Source organism: Saccostrea cucullata, unplaced genomic scaffold (assembly GCF_032062105.1).
Source record: "Saccostrea cucullata isolate Sc308-1 unplaced genomic scaffold, CSIRO_AGI_Scuc_v1 ctg3417, whole genome shotgun sequence".
Taxonomy (NCBI): Eukaryota; Metazoa; Mollusca; class Bivalvia; order Ostreida; family Ostreidae; genus Saccostrea; species Saccostrea cuccullata.
The window spans coordinates 33456-51585 of NW_026932261.1; the positions used below are offsets into that span (position 1 = coordinate 33456).

Here is an 18130-nt window from a genome sequence, read left to right on the forward strand (position 1 = left end):
TTAGTGGTATATTTTAAAAATCTTCTTCTCAAGAACCACTGTGCCAGGAAAGATGAAACTTATGGGGAAACATCCTCAGGTAGTGTAGATTCAAGTTTGTTCAAATCATGACCCCCGGGGCTAGGGCGGGGCCAAAATGGCCGACCAAAGTTTTACATAGAAATATATAGGAAAATTCTTTAAAAATCTTCTTCTCAAGAATGACAAAGCCATAATTCATCATATTTATATGGAAGCATGCTCAGGTAGTGTAGATTCAAGTTTGTTCAAATCATGACCCCCGGGGGTAGGGCGGGGCCAAAATGGCCGACCAAAGTTTTACATAGAAATATATAGGAAAATTCTTTAAAAATCTCCTTCTCAAGAATGACAAAGCCATAATTCATCATATTTATATGGAAGCATGCTCAGGTAGTGTAGATTCAAGTTTGTTCAAATCATGACCCCCGGGGGTAGGGCGGGGCCAAAATGGCCGACCAAAGTTTTACATAGAAATATATAGGAAAATTCTTTAAAAATCTTCTTCTCAAGAATGACAAAGCCATAATTCATCATATTTATATGGAAGCATGTTCAGGTAGTGTAGATTCAAGTTTGTTCAAATCATGACCCCCGGGGGTAGGGCGGGGCCAAAATGGCCGACCAAAGTTTTACATAGAAATATATAGGAAAATTCTTTAAAAATCTTCTTCTCAAGAATGACAAAGCCATAATTCATCATATTTATATGGGAGCATCCTCATGTAGTGTAGATTCAAGTTTGTTCAAATCATGACCCCCGGGGGTAGGGCGGGGCCAAAATGGCCGACCAAATTTTTACATAGAAATATATAGGAAAATTCTTTAGATATCTTCTTCTCAAGAATGACAAAGCCATAATTCATCATATTTATATGGAAACATGCTCATGTAGTGTAGATTCAAGTTTGTTCAAATCATGACCCCCGGGGGTAGGGCGGGGCCAAAATGGCCGACCAAAGTTTTACATAGAAATATATAGGAAAATTCTTTAAAAATCTTCTTCTCAAGAATGACATAGCCATTATTCATCATATTTATATGGAAGCATGCTCAGGTAGTGTAGATTCAAGTTTGTTCAAATCATGACCCCCGGGGGTAGGGCGGGGCCAAAATGGCCGACCAAAGTTTTACATAGAAATATATAGGAAAATTCTTTAAATATCTTCTTCTCAAGAATGACAAAGCCATTATTCATCATATTTATATGGAAGCATGTTCAGGTAGTGTAGATTCAAGTTTTTTTAAATCATGATCCCTGGGGGTAGGGCGGGGCCAAAATGGCCGATTAAAGTTTTACATAGAAATATATAGGAAAATTCTTTAAAAATCTTCTTAATCATTTTCGAAAAAATAGAAAATCCATGATTGGTCATGGGACTACTTTTGGATTTAAACTTTACAATAAAAAGACATTTTATACTAGTCCTACCCTTGGTACTCAGGTGAGCGATGTGGCCCATGGACCTCTTGTTACTGAAGATTCTTTTGTGAATTATGGGAATTTGAATTTCGGTGATATATGTTCTTTCTTTTTTTAGATTGAGTCTGATGATTATGATATTTGTCAACTATGGAGGAGGGGGATACTGGTTTTTTGATCACCCTCCTTGGAATGGATTGACAGTTGCAGATCTAGTGTTTCCATGGTAACATTGCGTGTTTATTTTTCTTAATTTTCTTATTTTGATAACTCTTATAAATCAGACCATTTCTCGAACAATCCTAGGCCTTCATCTTCTCATTTTTTGTTGATGCTGAAAGCATTATAATTGCATTTGAAGAAAAATCAGTTTTGATACGGATTGCTTCATTGTTTTAGATTAAGATTTCTGTATTTTTGATTGCTTCAACAGGTTTATTTTTATTATGGGAACAGCAATGAATTATTCCTTTCGCGGTATGAAGAAGAGAGGCGTCCCTAGATATAGAATGCTGTACAAGGTTCTCAGGAGGGCAATTCTTCTATTCTTCATTGGCATCATTCTGAACACAAACTGGGGACGTAAGTACATATAAATTTCACATGTCCTGAAATTACATAATATGAAATTCCCAAAATATATTTGACATACAGTACATATGTTACTAAGAATTATAAATGTAATGCATGCTCCATGTACTGCAGCTGACAGTTCGAAATCTGAGAGTTCATTGTTGTTTTATTACTTATACATGTATTATCTGGGCTTTAGGCATGCCTACTGTCGCCGCCGTGTAGCTCTGCACGTTCTATCTCACTCCCTTGTTCTTTACAGTCCTGCCATATTTAGAGAACCTGTTATTTTCCTCGGCGCCGACGTGACCCATCCTCCAGCCGGAGACGCCAGTAAACCCTCCATCGCCGCAGTAAGTTCATTTCACTTTATACTGACCCCAGTAAACCCTCCATCGCTGCAGTAAGTTCATTTCACTTTATACTGACCCCAGTAAACCCTCCATCCCAGTAAACCCTCCATCGCCGCAGTAAGTTCATTTCACTTTATACTGACCCCAGTAAACCCTCCGTCGCTGCAGTAAGTTCATTTCACTTTACACTGATGCCATTAAACCCTCCATCACTTTACTGATACCAGTAAACCCTCCATCGCTGCAGTAAGTTCATTTCACTTTATACTGACGCCAGTAATCCCTCCATCACTGCAATAAGTTCATTTTACTTTTCTGCACATCACACAGAGCTGTTAGGATTGTCACTGCTTATCAAAGAAAGTGGGACAGAGGTTTACTCACAGCACTAGAAATGTCCGACGATACAGAGCTTAATTCTTACAACATCTGAATACTGTATACAGCGTTATTTTCGCTCCGTGTTATTTTCGCCCTTCTGCACTTGTGAACAATTTTGCCCCATTTTAGATTGGTCCAGTCATAGTTCTGTTTATGAAATTATGCTGTGTTCTTCAAATTTTGCCTTGTTTTAAATTCGTCCAGTGGAGAAAGCAAAAACAAAAAGGGGGAAAAATTTCCCAGTATACAGTAATATCGATTGTAAATGCATAAATTGAACAAGTTTTAGTGATATACCAAGAAAAGATGTTGTGTTGTTTGAATCATGTCAGAGTCAGAATATGATAGTAAGAGAATTTTTGCTATATAGCCTATAGGGATATAAGTACGATACATTTTCCATTATCAAAAAGTCTTTCACATACAAACTGATTGTAAGCAAGACTCATCTGTACAATACATCTATAGACCCTGTCATATGTGTCCAGTTATTCACGGATGTAAATTTCACATACCTCAATTTTTAATCTATGTGTTTAAACATAATTTTTGTGAAGTGTTCACATGAACATGCAAATTGAATGTAGAAGAGTATTTTTTGGCAGTTTTGGAATAATGTATAAATTTTTGTTTGGATTTTGTATTGTTTTCATATGCACTAGAGAAGGATTTGTGTTCATAGTGTAGTTTCCTTTTTTCTTGATTAAATGCTACTTAAAACTCAACTCAGCCGCTAGGTCAATACTCTTTCTAATTGAGGTCACGGTGCGATTTTGGATTTTTACTGATAATTCCATCCATTGCAGTTTCTCAAATTAGTTCTATTTGCTTGAGTGCATGTGTTGTGGTAAAAAAATTTATTTTAGGAATATATAAGATGAACACATACATGTATTTTCTTTTGTTCAAAACCTTGTTTGATAAGTTCACTTGTGAAAACTTTTCTCAGAATTATTTCATGTTCTGCACCTGATATAACACTTTATGCTTTAGATATCAGTGCATGTCCAGTGTAGATATATAAATGTGCCTTCCTATCAATAGAACAAGTGCTTTGCCAATTAAATCAAAAATGTTTTCTGGCTAGTTTTAGATACTCCTCATCCACAGTTTTTATAAAGATCATTGATAAAGGCTATTACTGTATACACAGCTAATTGTGCCACGTACGTTTCACGTATGTTAAATGTATGTGACACGTCCGTCACTTCACGTACGTTTTCCATGAAAGTACCACGTATGTTATACCTATGTTTTCACACGTGTGAATATCATGCGTGTCACGTATGTTAAACGTACGTATTGCCCACCATACGTTACACATATATTGCACACGTACGTTATTCATATGTTTCACATATGAATAACGTACGTGCAACGTGTGTGTAACATATGTTTCTCATAACATGTTTAATGGGTTTGTTATTTGCACTGCTCATATAGTAAATGTACGAATACCATACAAAAATGTGTCAAACCATGGTTAAACACATGTTTTGAACATTTTTTTCACATATTGTAATCGTTGGTGAAACAAACATTACATGCAATTTAAATATTCAATTCATGCATTTGACATAATTTCCCTCAAAGGCTTATTTTCTTTTCATCTGTTGAATGATCCACTTTCTGGTTATCCTTCACTTTAAATTTCCTGATCCTTAATTGCTCTTGAAGCAATCACAACAAAAGACATATTTAGATTTAAGCCAAATTTAATGTAGAGTATGTTAACATCAATTCATTTTTCTCCAGTTCTCTTTTACCTGTAAAGAAAAAGAAAATATTAAATGCATGAAATAAGGGAAAAACCCATTTTTTCCCCTGAACATTATTATTATCCTGATATTAATCCTGGTTGATTCTCCGTAGAACTTAAATATAAATACTAAATAATTATTTTTTTAGTATTCATAACCATGATCTTTTAAGCTATTTTTTTCACTATATCTTCAAATATTTACCTTGTAATTTTCTTATCTAAAATTCATTACATAGCAATGATTTGTGCGTGAACTCGGAAAAATAGATGTGTTTGTACATACTAATACCCCATATGCCAGCTTATGGTTAAAGTTTCCCAAGTGCAAGTCAAACTCCAAAGTCAAGGTCAAAGGTCAAATTGTTGACATCCAAGGAAGGACTTGTCACAAAGAATAAATCTGTGAAATATGAAAGCCCTACTACTATCAGCTCAAAAGTTATGATCAAAGAACAGTGGGTTAAACTAGAAGTTCAAGGTCAAATATTTTAATTTATACAGAGCTGCCAACCCTTACGATTTTCGTAAGTCTACGAAATTAGCATCCAAAATATGCCTTACGATTTCTCTCTATATTCTTTCGATTTCAGTTTTTCTCCATCAAAGTTTATAATACCGGGGTTTTCATAAACAGTTTCTACTATTATAATTAAATATTTTTTTACAACAGTTTTTGGCCGATCGCATTCATGTCAATGTAAACAAAATGGAAACGTGCCTCAAATTCCTCCGATTACGTGTACATTTACAAAATATCTTCAGCGACAGGGCAAGGTCAAATATTTTTCATTTCAGAATGTTGGCAGCTCTGTTTATACCCATTGAAAGGTCTTGTCACAATAAATATACAAGTGAAGTATGAAAGCCCTTGCACCAACTGTTCAAAAGTTAAGGCCAAGATTCAAGTTATGAAACTTCAATTCTAAAGGTTAATTTGGTGTACCAATACAAAAGTATTGTCACAATGAATACCCAGGTCTGTGAAATATGAAAGCCATACTTTCACCCACTAAAATAATATGGCCAATGTGAAAACAGGGGCTACAAAATATATTTTTCAAGCACTTCACCACGGGCAAGTGCATGGTCAAAATTCACTTGCCCTACTTCAATTTTTAATTGTCCCGTCAGCACTTTAAATTCATCATATATGAATTAATTTGTCTCTAAATCAAAAAAAAAATTCAGCCTAGGGTTGTTAATTTGAATATTGGCGACATTTAAAACCCACCTGCCATTAAGTACTACGTACCATACAATCTATTGATTGACTGTATGCTGTTTGACGCCGTTCCAGAATAATATTTTCTTTCATATAGAGACGTAAAATTGCTATCATATTTCAGCTATAGTCATGATATCTGGTATTTGTTTAAAATAATAATTTCGGACCTTTTTTTCTTTTCTGTATGGACCTGGTATGCTTTGACAGTTTTGTACGGAGTTTTTCACTAACATTCTTATGGACGATGTCGATCGTTTTCTGCCTCATAACTGTCAAAACTTTCTCCATTTCTCCAATGCCAATTTATTTGTATTGTCACTTTTAATTAAGTACTAATACATGTACTTAAAACTTTCGGTAAAACTTAATTGCAATGAATTGCATAATGATGACACAATTAAACTGGTTCGTAAACGAAGTGTGACAAACAAAGGAAGATAACTCTTACAACAAAATAATTTTAATTTCGTTGAAAACTATGACATTTTTAAAAATATTTATTGATTTATTTTTTAAGCCACTTGCCCACGGGGAGTGCCTATTAAAAATTCACTTGCCCGCCTCTAAAATTCACTAGCCCCGGGCGTCGGGCAATGGGATTTGTCAGAGCCTGGAAAAGATTTTGCAGACAGACAGACAGGGCAAAAGCTATATAGATGTACCCCAGAATCTTTGATTACAGGGTATAAAACTTATTCCTCATTGTCATGAACGTAGTCTTTTTGCTTTCAACTTAGGAGCATTATAAAGATTTTCAATGAATCAATGCATTTTCAGTTTATGATTAATTAATAAAGCTGTGCCTTTACATCTGATCCACATATCCTGGGGCTTTATGAATTTCATAATTTTAGTAGGACTCAATGCTTATTAAAATCTTGCTAATAGTTTGCTTGATGTCCGATTAAAAAAATACAATTTTGAATAATTTTGATGGGTTAACCCCCCCCCCTTAGTTTGGGTGGCGGTGGGGGGAGGAGGCTGTAACTGCTAAAATTTTACCAGACAGAGCACAGTGTATGACGATGGAAAACAGGAAACCCAAGGGCCTTGAATCGCTCTTCTAATAAATTGTACAATCTATCACTAGTATTTGAAGCCTCGTATGTTTATAAGACCCAAAATACATCAACCAAGAAAGTTCCATCATGATTCTTAGCCAGTTAGGACTGAACATATTTCAATAGAGCTATAAAATACCATAAATAGGTCATGGTGACCTACTTTTTGGTCGACATTCCCAAAAACCCAAGATGCCTCAACTGACAAAGTTTAACAATTCTATGCATAGACTTCTTTTGGTTTTATCTTCCTGTTATCTCCCCTTGTATAAGGGTCCAAACCCTAATTTTAGTATAAATGGTAGCCCTTGGGCCAAGGATGCCCTGTGAAAATTTGACAATGATTGTCCAAGGGGATCTTGAGTTATGGCCCACATTCTAAAAAGTTTATGCACACCGCACAAATGGCCATAGCGTTAGCTCTTTGAGCCTTTGGCTCAGAAGAGCTAAAAACAGTATTCATGTACACCTATTTACTGGCTATGAGAACAATAGCTAGTTTATCGTCCCCCAAGACAACAACTATTCCCCAAGATGCAGCCGAGGGAAATGATAAACAAGCTATTTTCCGAATAGTAAGTAAATAGGTGTTTTATTATGGCACCTGATCCCACCTCTGATGTTTCGGGGATCCGTGTTCTGCTCTTATTTTGTATTGTTTTATGGACTTTGAGATTGAAATGAATACTGTTCGTTATCCCCATATTCTTCTATTATATACTGAAGCTGACTTAATTATATGTAAGGTCCGATCTGGATAAAACCAGAAAGAGTTACGAAATGAAAAATTGAACTTACCTTCTGCATTAATCTTTAGCTTGGCATGGACTCATCTGTTTTTGTGTGTGTTCCAAGTGTATACTTTTTGTCCTTGAGGTTAATAAAAAATATATGTTAAAAAAAAATAGACAACTTTCACATTAAATTTTACACAAGTTATTCCCCTTTGCGGGGTCAATCCAGCGTAAGGCCCTGTTTTCCCTCTGTATGTAACCTTACCAAATTTATTGGTCAGTATCTTAAAAATAAAATCTGTAATGTCAATATCGTTCATTAAGATTTTCATGTTGCCCCAAACTTCGGCAAAACAGGTACAGATCTAAATTGTCCAATAAAGTTTGAAGATTGAAAATAATAACAGGTAACTTACAAAGGACAAAGTGGGAAAAATGAGACTATGCCGACAAGGGGAGATAACTCTTAGTAGTGTGAAATTCGTCAAACTTGATTGCATTTCAAATTTTACATGAAAAGCTTCAAGTTACATGTAGTATTTGCAAGTCTAAAAGCAATATGATCAGAAAATCTTATTCCTTTATAATTAAAAGTATTACCATATTCAAGATTATACTGGTTAAACTTTAAGAATCTGTTTTGGAGTCCATTCTAGGCATTTAGGTGTTTACAAAGATGAGCTTCAGTCACCATCCTGGAATGCATATATCTAAAATCACATAAAAATTCTCATGCCCTGTTCACACGGAGAGTTTAATTCGAATTAAACGTAAAGTTACTGCGAATTAGCTTCGATTAGCGTTCACACGGAGAATTTAATGCGAATTAGTTTAATTCGAATTAATTTACTGCGCATTAAATTACTTCGCATTAGCTCCGTGTGAACGCTAAGCGAAGCTAATTCGAATTAAATTTTGATGCATGCGTAAGGTCCAAGTAAACCACAGAACACGTGTTGGCGGTTATATATAGGTATATGTGCTATATTTGATTCAAAAATTGAGGGAAAGTATGTGAATCACTAAAATCAATGAATACCTGTAGCCACTACATGATGTATCAAAGGATGGCTCTGCATACATGACGTGATTTACAAATGACGTCATAATAGACTTACTGACGCCTGACTGTAGAAGAAAAATTTTAATTCGCATTAGTTTACTTCGCATTAGCTGTCGTGTGAACGCAATTTAATTCGCATTAATTAGATCCGCATTGGTTTACTTCGCATTAATTTACTGCGAATTAAACTCGTCGTGTGAACAGGGCATTAATCTCAAACACAATTTATATTCATAAGGATTAAAAAGGGCAGATATGTAAAAACAAAACTGTTACACCATTATTGCACTCAAAGATAATAATTTCCTTTACCATCTACCATCTAATGTGATGTTTTAAATACTGTAAAAAGAAATAAATTCAGTGAGTGGAACTTTACATCAAATAGTTGTTGTTTCTTTTTTTTTTTTTTTTGCATCTTATTTGTTAGGTTAAAAAACATTTTCAATAAATACTTAATTGTTATAACAGTATTTTTAAACTTCACCTGCATGATTTTGATATAACGTGCCCGTGTTGATGGATACACCTGGGTGCTGCCCAAGACAGCTCACTGCCTCAACATGGTCAATATTTTCTGTTTTTGATAACCCAAGTCTCCATTATGTAATACACTGAAAAAAAAACACCCCCTTAGTTTACATGTAACACACAGTCATAAAGTAATTAAATAATTGTTGATTTTATGCATTCCTCACCTTCAGCTAGGCCCTAGAACTTGCAGACGTCAGACTTCTCTTTCCAGTGACGTCACTGACGTACATGTAATACATAAATGGAGGCTAGAAAATTCCGGAAGGTATATTTTATAAGTTTTATACGGACGGTACCCACTGTATATTTGATAATTATCTAGATGAATCATTTACTCCCTTTTGAGATTTGTTGTGAATTTATCGTGAATTTCTTTCTTTTTTAAAAATATATTTTAGCTCTTGAATTCGGATTGATTATATCTACCGATGACCGAGTTCAATTTTATGTGCCCCTACCGATATCCGATACACATGACGAGATTGGAGAACTTTTTATGTAAACTTTGTTTACTGTTTTAGAGTAAATTTTAAACCAATGCGAACTCATAACATCATGCCAGACATGAAAGTGGACGTAAGGTAAACAATGTGAAATAAATTGAAACATTAAATACGCACACGACAAGTCAACAACGCACACATGTGCATGCTTCAGTTGTGATCTGGTGATTGGGTTTAACCAAACATCATAATAATGTTTATGTCAAAAAAAGTTATTTTAGATTTTAAAATATAATCATTAAAATACATGCAACTTCTGATCTAAGGACCTGTTATGCATGTTATAAGAAGGATTTTATAGATGGTCATATCACTATGATTGCTCTTCTTCCTGAATAACAGGTTAAGCCTTAAGTGCCTATTGATTGTTATGTTAAATAATATCTTGATTATAGTTCTCCAAAATCACTTAAACTATTAAGGAAAAATAGTTAGTTGTGGAAGTCAGCCATACTTTTATACAAAAAAGTTCCTGTATTTTAAGCGAAATTATGTAGTCCCAAGCAACAATTTATGTTTAACGCATTGTTTTTTTTTTTTCTCTTTATAGCAAAAACTAAATGATAATTTGATTAAATAATTAATACATTAAATTTGAAATAAAATAAAAAGGATTAGATTTATAGTCAACCTACATTTATCATACATGTATGTAATTGTATGAATTTACAAAATATACAGCCTTCTCATTCTCAAACATAGGTTTTCACACACATGTAAAATACCTTTTTAAATGTATATGTAACATGTGCCTGATACATGTAATACACATACTATATTCATCAACATATATGTAATGAGAGCTTTAGAAAACAAGTTAACCATAATTTATTTATGTACATTAGTATATTTAATGTGTGGTTTATAATGCACATAAACTATATATACATGACATTTGTGCTTTATAAAACACATGTAAACCATGAGTTCATTAACGAACGTGTAACATGTGGTTGACTATACACATGTAAACCATGTGTTCATTAATGTACGTGTAACATGTGGTTGACTATACACATGTAAACCATATGTTAATTAACGTACGTGTAACATGTGGTTGACAATACACATGTAAACCGTACATTTATCAACGTACGTACGTTTATCAACGTACGTATAACGTATGGTTGCACATAACATATGTTACATGTACGTTTCACGTACGTAACACATACGTGTATTCCAAACATACGTTTAACGTACGTTATGTGAAACATATGTAGTCACACATATGTTATAATACGTACGTTGTACCACATACGTGAAACGTATGTTTGTAATACACGTATGTGATACGTACATTTCACATACGTGATACATGTGTTATGTGCAACCATATGTAACACGTACGTGGCACAATTAGCTGTGTAGTATAACATGAAAATACCATTTATAATTGTGTAATATAAGATAGAAGTTCATGATGTAATTTTTGTTTTAAATGCTTTTCTGTTCCTCTGGACACATCATTATTATAACCTGATTCTGATGATAAGTTTATGTTTGTGTTTCTGTTTGTGTAGGTGGTTATTGATTCTGATGTTTCTGTTTGTGTAGGTGGTGGGCAGTATGGACGCCCATCCCAGTAGATACTCCTCCACAGTCCGAGTACAGCAGCACCGACAGGAGATCATACAAGAGTTGTCTTCCATGGTGAGAGAACTCCTAATTCACTTCTACAAGGCCACGCGCTTCAAACCGACGCGGATCATCTTCTACAGAGACGGCGTCAGTGAGGGACAATTCCAGCAGGTAAATCCGTCAAAACAGATTAAAGATCATAGATACATATCATCTGTATATATAGATTTTATACTCTATACCGCCTATACAAAGGTGTAAGTTTTCTAGACATGTGAACTTGTCCTAGGATCAGAAGTAAGCATTGATATTGTTCTGAGAATTAAACTTACTATCCATAAATTAAAATATTGCTGTCTTATATCAAGAAGACATAACTGTGGTTTTGAAGGGAAAAATTGTGTATTCAACAAATCTGACTTTGTGGAGAACAATATTTAGAAAAAGAACTTGAATAATAAAAAACTAAAATCTGAGCCAGTCTCTTAGTCTTGTGTGTGTCTTCCAGGTTTTGCAGCATGAGCTCCGAGCTTTACGAGAAGCCTGTATGAAGCTGGAGCTGGGATACCAGCCGGGGATCACGTTTATCGTCGTACAGAAACGCCACCACACCCGACTGTTCTGTGCCGATCGTAAGGACCAGATTGGTCGGAGTGGAAATATCCCAGCAGGCACCACTGTAGATGTGGGAATCACTCATCCAACAGAATTCGACTTCTACCTCTGTAGTCATGCTGGAATACAGGTATAATTCTGACTCATAAGGCTAATAGGGGTGATATGAAACGTATATGGATTTCGGTATATACATGTAGCACTCTTTTTAACATACCTTTGAATTGACAAAAAAAAAATTGGAGAAAAGGAAACTTACTTACACATGTTATGGAGTCTGATGTTTTAAACTCAATAATCTTTTTAACAAGGGGATGGAGTAGCCATTATCAAGTTAAATATATTTTTGCTGTAAGTGTTTTTTGTGAGATTTGACTGTATGGCTCGTATCTTGTTTATTTTAATGTAAGTTCTATAAGAAGATGACAATGCTGTGTGTTACAGGGTACCAGTCGTCCCTCCCATTACCACGTGCTGTGGGATGACAACAGATTTAATGCTGATGAGCTACAGACCCTGACATATCAGCTGTGTCACACCTACGTACGCTGTACACGCAGTGTCTCTATACCCGCCCCCGCGTATTACGCACATCTAGTGGCATTCCGGGCTCGCTATCACCTGGTGGAAAAGGAACACGACAGGTAGGAATGATGGGATACGCGCTGTATTTTTGATGTCATTTAGTTTAAATAACGAAATGGTTGTAATTGTATCTATAAGTTTGAAGTTAGATAGAGTATTCTTTACAATCAGCAACTGCCAATATATTTTGTTCAAATATGATGAATTTTGAGTGTGTGCAGATTTGATGTATTACAGAGCTTTTAAATAAAAGTTTCCATATAAACTTTATGAGTAAAGAGTTATGAATGCTTATTATTACTGAATTTTAATTGAAAAATATCAATTTATAAGTAAAAAAAAATGTAGGAAATTTTAAAACTGTTGCTTTGTTATTACAGTGGAGAGGGAAGCCGTCACTCTGATAACAGCGAGGATAGGACCCCCACAGCCATGGCCCGCGCCGTGACCGTGCATCCAGACACAACTAAGGTCATGTACTTCGCCTGATCTGGGAACCAACACAACATGACCTTGACCTGAACATTGACATGTGTCCAGGAAAAGGGAGACAATTTTGTGTATCCTTCCCTAACATAGGGAGGTAGACTTCCCTGATTTTTAGAGGGAGGTTTTGTGTTTAGGGCAGGTAGTGATTAGATTTGACTTTTGTTAGGATGACTATGGGGTATTAACTGTATTTATTTTATAGAATTGTGCTTTTATTTTTTTTTTTTAACAAGAAACCATTCTGACTTGGTAGAGCGTACATTCCACTGTGTCTATGATTTTTTAACAAAATGAAGCATCTTTGACCTGATACTAGCAGCTTTTTGTTGCCAGCAAAGATGCATGTGGTGCTTAAAGGCTCAAAATAGATATTTCTGCCATAACTGAGAAATCTCTCAGACAAACTTTGTTGACGAAAGATGCCATTTCATACGAAGCATATCTACATTTTAGTCATTCCATGTATTTTGGGTGTAATCCCATTTTTGGCACAATACTCCTACTCCCCATTAGCTTAGCATATCATTTGTTGTAATAGCTCAGTGTTTATTTATGTTTTTAACTTGCCATAGTTTATTTTATAGTCCCACCAAAGGAGAGGTCCACCAATATATAGTCAACTAAAATTACCACCTACCAAGGGAGTTAACCCAGTCCTTTTTATTTGCTATCACTTTATTTCCTTTTTCGTAGTCCCGTTGTGTACAGGTGACCTATTTATTTCTCTGTGACATTGTTTTATTATGAGTCTGTTTTTTATGACTTGGGGAGATTCCAGTCAAGTAAAACCCCCCTGTGACCTTATGACCCTGCATAATTAGTCTAGTCATGTTGTGTAATGAGCATATCATGTCGTCATGGTGATGTTGTAACCATATCAATGAGCCTTCCAGACGGTTGGGGACGCAGCATTCTACTGTCTACTTATTGATGACGGCCCGCCTTGCCTGTGATACGCCCCAGTGATTATCACGGTTGGCTGGTTTCTCGGTGTTGTGTTTCATCCCTCTCAGTCCCACAGTTACAGCAGGCGTGGTAGGTGCTATTTATAAGTATTCTGAAGTGCCCTCTCTCCTGTTTTTGACAATCTCCAATATATCTCTGCTGATCCTTCTCCCACTACAAACTGTGTGCAATAATCGGGGCTCCCAAGCACAATAATTATCAAAAGTTGCCGAACCGTGACAAATTGTTGTATATAAGAAGTGCTCAACATACTCTGTATAGTTAGGGAGATTTTTATTGTTAAACTGATTTTAAAATATTTTGAAAAGAAAATCCTGAACTGTGTTCTATGCAACTCCCACTGGAAAAGTAACAAAGCCAAATGTTTGACCCCTCTCAGGGTATTGGGGATATTTACAGTTATAAGTAGGTAAGGGACCCATGCAATAAAATTCCCTCATTACCATTTTAGCAGAACTCATTTAAGCCTTTTATGTGTAAACTATTATATTTTAATTTGGTAGAAATAAAATTTGTCCAATGTAATTAGGTGAAAAACCATTGAAGATAATACAGTATGTTGGTAAAAATATCTTGACAGATTTGCTTACAATTGTGCATTATGATTTCAAGATGTTCAATATTGTGTGGAGTGGATCTCAAAATTTTTATCACGTATCATTGTCCAATATCGTGCCATGCCAGTAACCATTATCTGAAATACCAACAGTTATGATATCCAATGACCCTAACAACCTAAAAATCAGAGGGTGGGGTTAGGCCTATAGTATTTTTGTAGAAAAGAGGCAGAGATTGCTATGTATTTATTTAAATGCTTCACTAGTCCAAGTAAGATATATTCGTTGAGAGATTACGCTATTAATAGTCCGGGGAGATTTGTCTTTTTTAACTCGTGATGTACCAAAGTTGGCATCGTGTCCTAGTGATATTTATAAGCAGCATATTTATGTATGACCTCTTATTGCCCTCATTAATCATGGTTGTTGAAGAGAGAGGACTCAAGCACAATTATTTATTTTCTGCAATAACCTTCAACAGAGGAAATTCAGGTCTGTCCTCTCTCGCTTTGTAAGGAATGTGTTAGTGAGCATGCTCAGATCTCGTGTGAGTGTACACCGTTACTGGGCAGCCAGTGCGACCTTGACATAACCTTGGTGTGCAGTTGACCAATCAAAATTGAGAGCAGCTCACTACAACAGGAATAGAGTTGATGATTATATTATAAATTCTATGTATTGTGGGCAGTACTGGCCACAGATCATGTTTCCATTGTTCATTGTGTACAGATCCTTATGTTAACTTTGTGTTGTTTTGATAGCTATTATTAACTTTGCATCTTATAAGTTGTGATGACCTGATCTTGTGCTCCAATATATTTACTAGCAATGCCCCCCCCCCCCCCCCCTTTTAAGCTTTAGCTCGGTAAATCAACATCACATGTATAAAGATGTTTTAGAATAAGTCCCTATCTACCCCGATTGTGTTGACATTGGTTCATTGCCTAGAGCTGAAATGATAGCATTGAATTGTTTAACCAACTCAGATATAAATTTGTATTAAGAGAAATGAGATCTTCTATGGACACACAACTGTTGATTCTATTTTATCATTTTTTTGTCATGATTGTATTTTATAATGTCTTACTGGTCTAAATTTTTGTTATTATGCAATCACTGAGGGCTGTGGTTATATTATATATTGTATATTGTGAATGTTTCTGTTTTTTATGATGATGCCCCATGGTGCTAGGAGAAAAGGTCATATAAAGTTGCGCTTTAATCATCGATATAACACTTCTATCCTGAACAAAATTCTCTGCTCTCTCGTGCAGTCAGAAATCACAAATTAATGAACTACAAGGTTTTATCCTGTGTCGCAAATCTCTGTTCTCATTTTACTGGTGTTGTGTTTTATTTTATCTTGTACACCAGACTTATTGTTAAATTATTTAAAACCAGATAAGAGGTCATTTTGGGGTAAAGACAAGGTATTCTGAATCTTAAGGTCTGATTAAAATAACAATGTATTAATTTATGCATTGCCTTTTGCCATGCATTTTTTATTGCAATTTTTTTTTTATTTAATTTTTTATTTTGGTAACTAGCTGGTCATTCTCCAGTTATTTTTGTACTCCAAAGAAGTAGATCAAATTTTTTTTCTGGGATTGACGTATAATCAATGGAATGAAATTTTTTTTATATCTGACCAAAAAAAATGTAATTTTCAATTCTTTTAGATCTTTAGGAAGCCCAGATCTGTCTAAAACTTTTAAACTTTTTTCTTCAAAACTAAGTAAGGAAATCTCTGAAAATTTTACTTCTACCAAAAGCCAAACCAAAAGTGAGTAGCCTTCTCCTATGCAAGATCTCTGTACAAGCAGTATTGTTATGTTTAAATCCCTGATAACTCACCGGGCAGATGGGCATTTAGTTGTATGAACTTAGCAATATCAGTGGATCTATCAAGATTATAAATCCATGTTTATGTTACAATGACCTGTAAACAGTTGTGACAGATGAAAGTTGTGATGGGGAATAGTCATGTGATCCGTGTTTTTGAGCAGGGTGATCTATTTATATACACTGTGAAAAATCTTTTCTTTTTTTAGTCAAAATGGGTAATTTTTGATCATTCAAGAACAAATAAGATGCGCCACTATTATTCATATAAAGGACTTCTAATATTTTTTATCCTAAATTTTCATTTTAAAGAATAGGACAGAGTTGAACAGGGTATATTTTACTGATCAAAGTTAAAGTCCAAAGGCTCTTTTTAATTTTAATTTTTCTACTTTTTAAGTATATACAAAAACCACAAAATACCAACGAACCTTTAATGGAAGATAAAAACAGAGAAAGCATTGAACAGAGTGGTAGAAGTCCTTTAAGGGTTTAATACAAAGAATTTGATCAAAATGAAGAAGTAATTAAGAACAAAAGGTTCACAGTGACTTTTACCCAGTGTTTTATACGTTTAGGATGATATGTAAGCAATATTTCGAGCAATAGACACCGTACAGATTATGGTAGAAATCTATACTTGATTAACTTTGCCACTGGTGTTTGCTTTTAAAATTCTATAGTATTTTAAGAAATGAATAAATCATTGTATATCTTGATTTTATCACTGTGTTATGGTTGTTCTTTATATCAGTTTTTGTGAGAGCTTTATTTTTTGTGTAATTACATGAGTTTTCCTACTCGCAAAAATTAAATGCTTGGGAATATTTCCATAAGTAACAAGGATTAAATGTATATACAACAAAAACCATAGTGCCCCAAAAATTCATCTGGCTCACTAATGCCAAAAAAAAGAGGCCTCACTAAAATAAGATGTTGCAAAGATAAAGTGCTCTTCAGTATTCTGATATTTTATTGGTATCAGTTAACTTTTCTTTACCAAAATGATGTGTATGGCATATATAACATAATCATTTCACGACGTCACACTGTAAACTATTTTCAAATAAATAATAAAAACAATAATACATGATCTGTATCACATCAGATATATCAACCCTCGACCAAGATATTGGAGTCTCGGGTTGATATGGGGTGTGATTCAGATTTTGCCATGTATTATTCTCTATTTATCCAGGAAAATGTCATTTGCCACCCAGGCATTGTGGACAAAGGATGACTGCACTTAAGGATATGCAAAATTTGCGTCGAAATAAACTTTTAAAACAAACATTTTTCTTTCAATTGCAGAAATGATCAACATGTAACCTACAACTTTACTTATTTACAATAAATAAAAGTATGTACTAGCATTTGTGATGAAGGAATCTGTTTTTTAAGGCGGGGGTCGCCACAATTTCTTCAATCTCCGTACGATAATGACGCCCACTTTTTTTACTGACTTTATACATATATAGTCAGCGCATGTTTGTCTATTGTTCTTTTAACAGTAGCTGTATATTTGCAAAAGTAATGTGTCAAAAGGAGATTCACTGTATAGACAAACATGCGCTCATGGTTAAAAAGAGAAAAAATCGCTCTCTCTGTTGTAACCAAGGACTGTGACACGTTGAATATTATAATTTACCACGTGATATCTTTCCAGGTAATTTTGTGAATACTAAATTCCGTCACGTGACTTATTGGTAGCATGTTTTGTGCTAAGTAGGACACTGTGTTTGAACACGTTAAATACTAGTAATCAGTCATCCATTAAAAATATTCTTTACTTACACGGATGGGCTCAAACGCTTTAAACCTTTGTAAATATTATACTTGTGCCATAATATAGAATAAACAGGAAG

General features: G+C 34.7%; 1 protein-coding gene and 1 long non-coding RNA gene across 3 annotated transcripts; one reads left to right on the forward strand and one right to left on the reverse strand.

Annotated features, from left to right (window-relative positions):
* The first annotated feature begins 2193 nt into the window (after positions 1 to 2193).
* LOC134234745 (protein argonaute-2-like) lies at positions 2194 to 16989 on the forward strand. The gene is made up of 5 exons (XM_062716793.1): positions 2194 to 2367; positions 11188 to 11382; positions 11720 to 11956; positions 12271 to 12470; positions 12792 to 16989. The coding sequence occupies exons 1-5, from the start codon at positions 2194 to 2196 to the stop codon at positions 12898 to 12900; spliced, it is 915 nt and encodes a 304-aa protein (XP_062572777.1). The 3' UTR covers positions 12901 to 16989.
* LOC134234744 (uncharacterized) lies at positions 4321 to 8236 on the reverse strand. Of its 2 annotated transcripts, none has more exons than XR_009985252.1 (3): positions 8131 to 8236; positions 7595 to 7666; positions 4321 to 4514 (listed from the first exon to the last, which is right to left on the reverse strand). It is a non-coding gene; the product is annotated as an uncharacterized LOC134234744 (long non-coding RNA). The 2 variants fall into 2 exon arrangements; XR_009985253.1 differs by lacking the exon at positions 4321 to 4514 and adding an exon at positions 4595 to 4910.
* Positions 16990 to 18130: the final 1141 nt, after the last annotated feature.